The sequence below is a fragment of the Rattus norvegicus genome, chromosome 6 (assembly GCF_036323735.1).
Source record: "Rattus norvegicus strain BN/NHsdMcwi chromosome 6, GRCr8, whole genome shotgun sequence".
In the NCBI taxonomy this organism is placed as follows: Eukaryota; Metazoa; Chordata; class Mammalia; order Rodentia; family Muridae; genus Rattus; species Rattus norvegicus.
Window position 1 is genome coordinate 91,334,287 of NC_086024.1, and position 12,968 is coordinate 91,347,254.

The following is a 12,968-nucleotide window of genomic DNA, read 5'->3' on the forward strand; positions in this document are numbered from 1 at the left end:
CCTGGAACCCACATTATGGTGGGAGACAAATGACTTTTCTCAGTTGTCCTCTGACTTCCCCGTGTGCCTATATACATGCATACAACATACATACATACATACATACATACATACATACATACATACAATATAAACATTTTTTAAAAAATAAAATGGAAGGAAAAATGCAGTAACTGTGTGAGTAAGCATGAATGGAAAGGCACAAACACAAAAATAACAGAAAAACTTTAACCACACTGCTTCTTCATAATAAGTTCACAAATTCTGAGATATGAGAAATGAGGTCAATGAACTCCAAAGCTAACTGAAAATGTGTCTCTTCATGTCTCACTCTTACTGTGTAGATGTGTTCAGTTGCTGAAGGAGATTCAACATTGTTCATTTCATACAATGAAGACATTCCTGACAAGTAATAACATCAGTCTGTGTTGCAGTAAGTGCTAAGTAAAATTGTCCTGATCCATAAATGCATTATATTCTAGTACTCAGATGGGTAACTTTAGCATTCTGTCTAAACCCCACAGTTACCACACAACATCCAGGTGTGCCTAACTCACTGGAAAAGGGGCTGCTTGCCTCTTCCTCCTCACTCTCTTGATCTCTCTTGCTCTTGCTCTTGCCTTCCTGCCCCTCCTCTGTCCTCTCCTCCCTTGCCCCCTCTTTCACTATGTCTTCATAGCCTCTTCTCACTCTGTCTCTCTGTCTCTGTCTCTCTCTGTCTCTCTCTGTCTCTCTCTCTGTCTCTGTCTCTCTCTGTCTCTCTCTCTCAGTCTTTCTCTGCCTCTACTATCCTCTTAACTCCCCTCCGCATGCCCTGAATAAACTCTATTCTATACAATACAGTTCTGTGCCTGGTCCCTCAGGGGAAGGGATGCCTCCTCATGGACCCACCAAGCTACCCCACTCCCCCATTCCACACCTCCACCAAAACATATTCCTCCTCTCTTTATCTTTTTATAAACACATCAGGTAACATGAGATTTACTCATCTCATTAATTTTATGAATATAAATAAGAGTTCTAAACATGAACATTTATTCATTTGCAAGAAATAGAAACAGTATTTGCAAAAGGTAACTTTTAATTATTTTTTGAGATTTTTAATGTAATTATATCACTTCCCTTTCCATGTCCTCTCTCAGAACCCTACCATACACCCCTCTTTGCTCTCTTTCAGACTCATGTCGTCTTTATTCTTAATTATTGTTGTGTCTATTTGTGTATGTGTATGTTTATTTAAATGCACAATGAGCAAAAGCACTTCCTAGTTGTATATGGCTATTATAATGGCTTGAAGTTAAACAATAGTTTGCTATTTCAGTTAAATATAGTTAATAGACTTTTATAAAAGATTGGGTGAAAATTTGGGGGGGAAATCAATATTGGTCATTTTATATCAGAATCAGTTGCCCCCCTAATGAATCTGATCTTTCTTGAAATTATTTTTCTCATTATCTGTTTTAATCTTTAAATTAGGAATTATAATTATTTTACATCACATCCATAATATTCATCTCATTCAAGTTGATCAAGTTTATACTGCATCATTTCAACTAATCTCAGAATAAAAGATAAGAAAAATTTTCTCTTTCCTTAAGGCAAAAACAGGGTTCATGGATCTGTTTCCACACACGTATATTGATGTAAGATTAAATTTTCAAATAATCATAAAAATTAGTCATTTTCAGATGGACTGACACATTAAATTATTTTCCAGGAGAAAAAGGGCAACTGTTACTTCGTCTTTGTTACTTCCTGCCTCTTATTCTTTCTTTTAAAAACACTTGGCAGATGTGGGTTAACTTCCAGAGAATTGGCAAGTAGATGTCAGAAGAGGGAAAACTCTTCACATTTGCTCCTTCCTATCCTGTGAATGAGAAAATGAAGCCACAATTCAAATCCTTGGCTGTAATTCCATTTTCTCTGCACACTGACCCCTCTCCTGAGCTTCCCATGAAAATTGAGGCGATACCCCAAACTGGACAGGAAAGCCCCATGGCCTAAATATTTTCCAAGGGAGCAGACTGCCCTGAATAAGAATAATGCACTCTAGTGGACATATATCTCACCTCATCAAAGCATTCACCTCAGTGGCTCTATGTGGACAGAACAGGATGTTCTAGAACCTTCTGCGTCCATGCTTCTCTGCATTTGAACAGAACTTCTCTTCAACATTTTAAAAAGCCTTTAAAAAGATGTTTTTATTCTACTTCCAAAAGGAATTGGGTGTAAGTTTTAAGCTTTCCAAATGTGCCAAGATTTGGCGAAAGTTCAGTATCTCCCAGGAAATGAGAGATAACTCTTCTACTACCTAAGGAACAGCTCAGTTACGTGTATATATACCGAATCTGAATCATGGTAGACATAGTATATCTGAGCATAGTATATTTTCGGAATTCCATAAAATAAAATTAATTTCACAGATCATGCTTGGAATTTTTGCAGGATGATGGCATTGCCTTAGAAGACCGATGTCTCTTCTAACTGAGACAAGCTCTGAATAACTTACTTGTTATTTGCTGTGTGTCCACTTTAGGTGTACTTTCCCCTCTGTGTCAGTTTCCTTCCAGCTAAAAGTCGGGGAGCAGTGTTCCCCCTCTTTACATATATCATGCCAACCTATTTTCAAACCCTTAGAAGAACCACCTGTCTGCTTCCTCTAACTACACCGGCATTTATCTGTAATTCCTTCCCCCACCGAAAAGGTGCATTTCTCACAGATCTACTTTCAGTGTTTATGGTTTTTATCACATAACCACATCAAATACACATAGCATCTGTGTTGGTTTATTGACTGAATTTACTTAGCCTAAATCTCAACTGAGCCACAAATTTAGGTATGTAGGATGTCTTCTTATAACATACACAATAGCTCCATCCTCCTGAGTAGGTCATCTACCCCATCATGGACAGAGTTTACAAGTAAAGTCAGAAGGAGCAGAGGGAAGGCCCTGATGCTTAAGATAGGCCTCTTTTCCGCATGCCCTAAACACAGTTAACAGAAAACTGGTCTGTTCCAGAGAATCCACAAGTTCTCTTTAGGAGCCTCCTGCATGCCCACCCTTCTTTTCAGATCGGCAATCTTAATTAATTAATGGCTCCCCTGAAGAAGTCCTTCAGACAAACGACAGGCATTTTTTTCTTTCTTTTTCACCTGCTCGGATACACTTGAACAAAGTTCTAGTTACTTCAGAAAATAAATTATTATTTTTCTGTTTTGCCATTATTTGAGGCCAAATATATTCGTCTACCAGCCTTTACCTCCTATTCATTTTTTCAGATATCCGCTATATATACACTGTCTGTTAAATATCTGAAGCACCTAATGAAGAATGCACCATTTCTCTTTCACAGAGGCATGTTTCCTATGCCACTGAATCGCTCACATATTTGCAAATATTTAATCCTGTTTACAACAAGAAAATTAATAAATTTTCTCTTTGATGATATGGTGACATGCCACTTAATGTGACCCCATTTGGCAAGTACCATTCCTTATTATAGATTTTATCATTAAAAATATTTAATTCTTTGAGAAGAATTGTAGACGTAGAACCCTTAGAGACAGAATACATGATGTGAAATTTTCTAACACATTTTATTCTACCATAATATGGATTTAAATGAAAAAAACAGAAGCAAACGGTATAATTTTAATAGTAGAAATTACCTTCTGTTATTATGGACTTCTAAGAGAATATATGGTCTGTATTATAAAATATAAATAACCTTCTTATTCAGCAGTTGGTATCAATGAGGAAAAAACAAAATGTTTTAAAACAAGGATAATAAATGTGTTGGAAGAAAAGAAGAAATAAACTGATAATTAGAGAATCTACACAGACTTTGTGCAAGGTTAGAAGAGAAAATGGAATTAAACAAGAATAAAAACTCAAAGAGCTAAGTATAAGCCCTGACAATGAAGCCTTCATGGTTTTGGTAATTTGTATAGAAAGGTATCTACTCAAGGAATAGGCATAACCTGAAAAAAAATAAGGCTTCACCAACAGCATGGTAAGTCCAACTACTGTCCAACTTGACATAATGTGTCCTAGATCAGATTCAATCATACATTACAGTCTATTCTTACAACTTTATGAATTTACATAATAAAAGTTTTTAAATTCAATTTGAAAGGGAAAATGTGGCACCAATTTCTGTGAATGTAGTAATCTATTCAGTCTAAATGATATATTTACATTGACAGTCACCAAAGCAAATTTCATTTTGTGAGACCATTCAGTAGATAGCGAAGATAATGAGTGAAGATGTTCATATATTTTTACTTGAAATTCATTCAAAAGAATACTTTGAATATTCTTCCAAAATACCTATCAATGGATCCAATATGGTAAGGCATCTACCACTTTTACGTCCCTATCTATAGGTCACCTTAGGTTGCTGAAGAGCACAATTCTAAAAATCAGTTGCAGGATTCAACTGGTACATGTAATTGCTTATATTTCCTTCGCAGATTACGATACTCAAGTACCATTCTTGTGGTACTCTTTGAGAGACCTGAGAACCAGGCCAGTGGCGGTGCGTGATGATTCACCTCACTATGTGTAGAGCAACCCAAGGCTTCCCATCGCTTTCTGAATGAGGCACAAACTGAAGCCACAAGGATCAGGTATAACATCTCCATAAAGCCAGTCCAAATTATAGTAAAATAACTCATTTTGCAGAGAATAACAATCCCTCTCTTAGCAAAGAGACTTGTCTTGGCTTCTCACGAAAGTTTTAGGTGGCTCACAGTACAAAAGAAACATTCCACGATACACAAAATAAACATAAAGGATCATTATCAAAATCAATAAAATTAAGCAAACAAATTACAACAATGAAAAACGTTTTCATGGTATTTCATGTGTGTCATGGATTCACCAGTATTACCCAACTTCCCTGTCTTCACCTCTGTGATTTGAACCCTCCCACCAATATCAACTTGTCCACTATAAAGTGACAAGTTTATAACCTTGGTTTATAACCCACTCAATCTAAAATACTTCTCAGTCAACTGGGAGACTTATCCAGGAATGACCTACAGGTCCTAATGAGCTCATGACACTGTGTAAAATAACCAGCTTGTTTGCCATGCAGGATATAATTAATTAATTAATATAACCACCAAATAATCCCAAGCGTTCCTCCAAAATGTCCCAGATAAGCAGAGCAACCAAGATCCTTTCCTTCGGTAGTGCTGAAGAACCTTGTCGGTGAGCCTATGGGCAGTGGGTGAAGATTAGGAAAAAGGGTCAAAGTTGATTGTGTGGAGTGTGGTTTCAGGTTAAGTTCTCTAAATAGGTGAAATCGGTTCGTCCACTGGCTGGCATCCTAAAATGTTTCAATCAAAGGCAGTATCTGTATACACACTGGGCAGAACCTCATCAACATACCTTAAGATAACTTTGCTATGAGCAGGCAACATCCTGGGACTGGGCCTAATGAATGGCCGACCTTCAGCTGCAACCTTATCCTTTCTGATCAATTGTTTATCAGCTTCAACCCACTGACAGCTGGAAATCTCTCCCAGAACCTTCCTGCCTTACTTATCTCCTCGTTCTCAATTCCACCGAGTCATTTCTGTTACTGCCTGCAGTGTCATGTTTAAATTGTGTGAGATTTGCTGATATTACTTGAAATGAGTTAATATAAGACAGCCAAGGTGTCAAGCGCTTATGTTTGATGAACTAATTCCACTTTCTGGTCTTCATCTCGGGAGTTGTGCATAGACAGTGCTTCAACTATTTCACAGTTCTGAGTAATTGACTTATTTCCATACAAACCATCTAGACCGAGCCTGAGTATTCATTGTACGGGGGATTTTTCTGTGCTAATGCAGTAACAAGACTGCACTAAGTCTCATAGAAGTTAAGGGAATGGTGCTTCTGAGTAGCAATGCAATGTGTGCCAATGGACCAATTTTTTTCCTATTTTTTAAGCAAATAAATACAATTCTTTATATTGGATTATTAAAAATTACATCCACAAAACATGTTTTAGCAGGAAAATGTTTCAGAAGACCCAGCTCAAGGTATTTCAAGAATCACCTAACATTTTTGGAGTTCACGTTCTGACATTCCAGCTGTACCTAATAAATTCCCCAAGTACAAGGTATGATGACTGCACCAAACTCATAATCCCAAAAAAAGAAGAGTCAGATCATTGTTTATTTAATGAGATGTTAGGTTGGATTATATGTGAGCAAAAGGGAAATTTAAACAAAAGTTAACCCCTAACAGTATTTGGGGTAATTTTCTAACAAGTAACTTTGTATATTCAAGATGGTATGTTAATGTAAAAATCATTAAAAGATATAAAAATAGGTGTTACCTTATTAAAATATTCATCTCAAACTGTTCACTTGTTATGTTACTCTATTATATACTTTCTAGTTTCTTTTCAGAAGTGTATATAAATAATTTATATTAGCTTAATGTTACATAATATTCAAAATATGGACTAAATATAGAGGACAATTCCCATTTAAAAATATAATTCCACCAGAATTATCAGTAGAGGGCAGACAGGTACTTACAGGCAAGTCTCTTTTAATCAAATGCCACACAACATACTAACTGTATGTTACTAATTTACGAAGCAACTCCCAAGATTGATGTGTGTAAGTTCCTACCTTTGGGGGAAAAAAGCTTTTATATTTAACTACGTTTTAACTCAAGATAATTGAACATAATGAGAAAATTATATTCATCAATGTGATATAATCCATACATTAAAACAAATATATCAATTTACTAAAACTTGAAACCTGATTTTTAAAAATTTTCTGCTCAGGATTTCTCATTTGGGAAGTGGGAGAGGAAAGCCATTTCCCACTTTAGCAGAAAATGCTTATTTTCTCTTAGTGCTGGTTATTAAAATTAATGCCAATAAAAATAATAAACAAAATCCCCAATGTGCATTGAGGATGGTTTTGCATCTGGTGAATGAGGCTAAATAAGGGGATAGCAGGTTTAGAGGGTTGCCGACACTTATACTAGTTAAATTTCTACATTTTTTTTAAGTTTGTATTTCAAGTGGTCATGATTCTCAATCAATCTTTTTTCAAAGATCTTAATATAAAATTTTCAAAACACTTCAAAGCTTTAAACAGAATCTCTTATCAATCTCTTTAAAATCAATTGTTTCCCAACTAACTAAATATAAACTGTTTCCTTTATCATTAATAACTTAAACATAAAGGTGAGATTACTTTAGTTGAAGAAAGACCTTGATCTACAAAGTCAAAGCAAGGATGTGGAAGTCTGTGCTAGTGTTCTCTGGCTTTAGTGGACGTTGTGGGAATCACTGGAAAGTGATGGGTAAGGACTTCTAGAGCAGACCCGTTGAGATCATGATGCAGGATATTGAGAGAGGCCTACTCCTGACTCTGCACTTCTAGCAAGTTACAAGATAATGTTTAGGAAGACTACCTCTTATGATCTATAAAACAGATTTGAAAATTAATATTTCACTGTTTCCTTCATCCACCTAATAGCCTGTGACACATCATGGAATAAGGATACTCATTTTTTTTTTTAATACAAAGCCAAGTGTACTCCTAGCTAAGTGACTAACAGACACATCTATATTAAAATAAAACATTGGTCACTATGATGAACTCAGTAATGGAAAGGCAATCTCTTGTACTGATAAATGACATAGACAATTTAAATTATCTTATTTAAATTATCAGTTCCTACTTATCTACAACTGCCTTTTTCTTCTGGCCAACAGGGGACTTGCCTAAGTAACCCGGAAGACTGAGAGTGTCAGAAAAATGGAACATTTTCTCTCTAACCTTTCCAATTCCAACATTCCTCACCCTTTTCCAACCTCTACACCTCACATACTTTAAAATAATAATAATAATAATAATAATAATAATAATAATAATAATAATAAAGCAAAAACTGCTTTCAGTTGGAAAGATCTGGTCAAATTAGAAACAAAGACAAACTTGGACAGGAGGCGACAGGAAATCCGGGGAACAGCTCTTCTCTCCAGCAGTCTTTGACCCTAGGTGGAAGCCCAGCTTCCATTTCTCTGCTGCTTAGGGATAAGGGAGAGTCTAGCAGAGATCTGAGTGAATCCTAGTTCTCTCCAGGCCCCGCCTCCTGATATCAGTAGCCAAGCTTTCTATCTCTCATATTTAAGCTGATCAAGACCAACATTCACCACTAAGTCTTATGAGGGCTTTGCTGCAGCCAAGCAAGTTGCTTTGATTTGGAAAATAGAGGGGAGAAAAAAAAGGGGAACGGAAGATGTTTAGAGGTGGGAGAAAGTAAGCCTAGAAAAGAACTGTGAAGACAAGAAACTAGGTGGCAGCAGCAGGAATCTATGTTCTCAGCTGGGGACCTCCCTCTATTCTGCTCCCCAACACACACACACACACACACACACACACACACACACACACACACACACACGATGTAGTTGTTTGCCAAGAATGAAACAAACACACAGCAGAAAGAAAGGTCTCAGAGGGATCTGCTGAACTCATTCACCCCCAGCTGCCACACACACATGGTTCCCAGAGAGTTTGAGGAGTCCAGTTCCACTGACACCAGGAACCACTCAGCAGGCAGTTGTAAAAACTGTAGGGAAATCGCTGACACTTCCTAGATACTCGGCTTTTTGCCTTGGGGCAGTTACTAGACCACATTGAGTCTAAGGCACTGCATGGGTTTTCTACTCCTCGTTTTACAAGTACATGAGGGTGTGTGCTCTAGGAGAGTCTTGACCGGATCTATCCTCTAAACCATCCCTTTTAAAATTATCCTTGCAATATATTTTGAAGACACAAAAAGTTCCTTTTCTTTTAGGGCATTATCAACTTGTCCTAGAAGATAAGGATATTACAAGTCACTATTATCAACCAAGGAGAACATGTGTAAAAGGGGGGGGGGAGACAGACAGAGAGAGAGAGAGAGAGAGAGAGAGAGAGAGAGAGAGAGAGAGAGAGACTTCAGTGACTAAACACAAGAGTGCCAACTGCTGACAGGCAAAGGAACCTGGATTTGTTTGGGAGCACTTCAACGCCTTCCAATTAATAAGCTCCCCCTTCCTAGGTCTGAAGCATCCTGGGTATGGGCTTTCCGTGAAGAGCTGAGATTTTGTTCTGTTTGTAAAGAGTGGTGTCCTGCCCTGGAGCTGCAACGCACGGACTTCTTCAGTTCATTCATGCATTTGCTCATCCATTCACACAAACATGTCCCTTAATTATGTCTGGCACTGAGAATCTTGCCTGCTATTTCCCCTGCCCAAGTCAGTGCTCATGGCAACTGCTGGTGCAGAATACAACTCAACTGTCACCCCACTTCCTGAGCCAGGAAATCAAGTCCTGTAGACATCCACAGAAAGGAGGAAAAAAAGACTTTTTTATATATAAAAAATGATTAAAAGGTGGAAAGGAAGAGATCGCCTGCAGGGAGAGGGGCCTCTCAGGAATTAAGGAGTAAAGAGGTGAAAGGGACTCAGGGGGGGTCACATTCCAAGCTTCCCTTCAGGGGAAACCGCGGCAGTGACACCGCGCCAAACCATTATTAAATCCAAGACTGCAAGAGCCCATGTTTCCCCGCGGGGATAAATCAAGTGCAAAGCCACTCGTTCCTCTGAGTGCGATGCTGTTGGCCCGACCCAACTCAGAGCCCCAGTGGAAGAGCCGGGGGAGCCGCTCGCAGCCCAATCCGCAGCGCGCTCGCAGCCTCCTTTCAGCTCCCAATAACGTGATGAAGTGTAAATCAAATGCCACACCAGGAGGGGCCCCGGAACGGCGCGAGTCCTGTATCTTAGCTCAGCAGCCTATCTTGCCTAGGAATCACAAGGTCACGATAGCGTCGCGATTCTACTCACCGTACACTCCTTGGCCAGAGATTCCCTCCAGGAGGACTGTCAGCAGCCACACGAGACCGTACACTAAATCCATCTTCACGTGAACATGAACATATCCAGCCCAAGAGGGACGCAGTGGGACCTTCTGGAGGGCAGCGGCCAGCAAGGCGCGCTCCACTTGTGCCCGGGCCGAGTCGAGGTGCCCGGGAACTGCTAGCAATGGGAGGAAGCGCTGTCTGTCTGTCCTTCCCTATCAGCGGCCGTGAGCGGAGCACTGGAGCCCCACACACCCCACACTCGTGCACACACACACGCACACACACACACTCACTCACACACTCACACACGCACAAGCACACACACGTACAAGCACACACACGCGCGAACACACTCCCACTACACAATACCCTGATACACGCACTCACACGCAAGCCGCACTCACACCGGGCGCCTGGGAAAAATCGCAGACGCCTGGGAGGAGCAGGGGGCGGTGATGGGAAGCAGAGCTGCGAGGACAAGTGTTCTTTGGGGAAGCGGCTCCGGGCTCCGGTCGCAGGCAAGTGGCAGGAGCGGGCAGAAGCCCCGGGGTAGCCGCGCGATGCGAACCGCGCTGGACAGCCAGGGAGCAGGAAGTGGCCTCTGACCCGGGCACGAAGCGGGGCTCCCTCGCCCGGGTTCGCCTTTACAAAGTAACTCGCGAAGGTCCCCAGAGGAGCGTCAAGCGGCGGCAGCGGCTCGCCCGCCCGCAGTCCGGAGCCCCCAGCCCTGCTGTCTTGCCTTCCCCCATTCCATCAGTTGCCATTGCAACGCCAATCCTGTTACACGACACAGACTCGCATCGCCGAGCGGGGAGAGGAAGAGGAGGAGGAGGAGGAAGAGGAGGAGTGGGAAACGGGGGATGGGGAGGAGGGAGCGGAGGAGGAGAGAGGAGGACGAAAGGGTCCAAGCGAGAGCGAAGCGCCCGTCTGGAGCTCGCCAGGCACCAGCCTCTGGCGCTGCCGCCGCCGCCACGGCTCTTCCAAACAGCCTTGAGCGCCCCGCAAGCAAAGAGGGTGCTCCTGGTGGCAGCACCAATCCCGGGAGCTGAAAACAGAGTCCGAGCACCACCACTTGCAGGAGAGGGAGGATGCCGAGCGCAGAGCAGATCCGCACACCGTCCACGCGTGCCCACCCGTACCGCGCGTCCTCTTCGCTTCCGCGCCGCCCCCGCCAGGTGGAGGGGGTGGGGGCGGTGGAGACTGGCGGGAGTTTAGACCCGGGAGCCGCAGAAGGGCTTTCCCCACCCGGGCAAACGGAGTGCTGGCATCCGGAGCGGATCAGAGAAGCGGCCGCCTGCTGAGGGCACCCCGGCTGCGCGGCCGCCTTGTGGGCCGCAGTTGCCGCAGAGATGCCCAAGCTGGGCAGAGGAGCGTCCGGGGCCCTACGCTTGCCCGGGATCCCTGGGTTGACTCTGGGGCTTGCGCACCGCGGAGGCGATAGGAGGGAGGAGGAGGAAGAGGAGGAGGAAGAGGATGGAGAAACGGCGGACGCGGAGCGCAGGCTGCCGGGCTGCCGGGGAGGAAGGCTGTGTGTGGTCACGTTGTGCGCTACGTGCTGAGAGCGCGAGGCTGCTAGCCGCAGCCCGGCGACGTCAAAGCCAAGTGCAGGGCTCAGCCGCCTTCCTCTGAGCCTCCTCTGCCTCCCCAGCTCTGCTCACCAGGTTCAGCACTGGTGTTCATCAGTTTGGACAGCAGTGATGGGCTCAGCGGGGTAGTGGCACCCAGCCTCTCTTCCACCCCGCCGAGGCAGTCCCTGGTTCTCCTAGCTCCGCGGGGGCGAGGGCCGGTAATTCATTTCCGATGCCGCCGCTGGTGCTTGCACACGGAAGGGAAGGGGCCGGCTATGTCCTCAGACACGCGGTAATTACAGGACACCTTTAATCCCCTTTCTGCTGTCCAAGGTCTTCCAGGAACCGTTCTGCTTGGCTAGAGGGCAGAACAGGCCAAGTCATTGGAAGCCACTTCATTCTTCTCCATCCCTGTCATATTTTAGTGGAAATATGGTCATCATAACAGAGGAAGGCTGGGGGGGGGGGGAGAACACCAGGAGTTCAGAGAGAGTCAGTTTTATATATAATGCCTCCTAAAGTTAAATGCTTGGAAAAGCCCCTCTTACATGAAAGACAGGGTTCTTTGAGATAGGAGCTTAAAAATTTCCCTATTGCAAAATAATCAGAAAGAGAAAGCATCTTTAATTTACACTAGAACAGTTGTAAAACTAATAATCTAAAACATAATGGGGAATATCTGAGACTATCTGAGTTACACAAGTATGTTTCCTATTCAATTAGGTCTTACTGTCTAAGTCCACTTAGCCAAAATATGGTAGGGACGTCAGTGAAATGGGGAAAAGTGTGCATTTATACACGTGGAAAGTTATTTTGAGGGATATCTTGAGCGCGGTATTTATTTATTTGTCTCCGTAATAAACTGGTATAATACAGTGCCATTGTGGGTTCTCTCTGTCCACGCAGTGCTTTTGCTGGAGGCTGGGAGGGAAAGGACTCCCAAGCACTGGGAATGAACAGCCCTCAGTATTTCTATGGCCGTTTCCTCGATTGGTGAATCGTGAATATGATGTTTATAGGGTGTGGGCTAGTACTTGCTCTCTGTGTTTACATGGTATGAAGAAAAAAAAAAACAAGAATTCCACGGGGTCTCAAAGGATGGCTCACAGTGTAGAGGACCCTGCATTTAAAAGATGACACTTTGACGAGATGGAGTGAAGTATCACGTGAGAAGCAAATTCAATCTGTGGTGTTTCTGAAAGAAAAGGACTGCTGTTCACTTACTTGTCACCTGAGCTGCAGAGGGGGTCTTTTTTTTTTTTAATGTTTTGGGCCTTTTAGCAGTATTTTGTTCCCACATATCACAGCGCAGAGGCTTCCAGGGACTCCGTTTTTCTCAAGTTCAAGCTCAGGGTGTATCTTGCACAGGACTCTGTGAACTGTTTTCATCCCATACTTCCCCTCCATATTGCAGCCACATTCTAACTCTTAGGTGTGAAACCGTACGCTCAGTGAGCCTTTGCAAATCTCGATTGGAAATGCTATCATCCTGATCAATCACTGTGGTACAGGCACTCAGAAATATTTA

At 42.5% G+C, this 12,968-nt stretch overlaps 1 protein-coding gene across 5 annotated transcripts in view; it reads right to left on the reverse strand.

Moving 5' to 3' along the window:
* The window catches only part of Mdga2 (MAM domain containing glycosylphosphatidylinositol anchor 2), an 864,098-nt gene extending 851,600 nt beyond the window's left edge, over positions 1-12,498 (reverse strand). For 4 of the 5 annotated variants that reach the window (XR_001838168.3, XR_001838167.3, XM_008764688.4 and 1 more), the window contains exon 1: positions 9,856-12,498. Coding sequence is in view for 3 of the 5 variants with exons in the window: in XM_008764688.4 (XP_008762910.2) it covers positions 9,856-9,928 (73 nt within the window). In the remaining 2 variants the exon portion in view is untranslated. 5 annotated transcript variants of the gene reach the window in all.
* Positions 12,499-12,968: the final 470 nt, after the last annotated feature.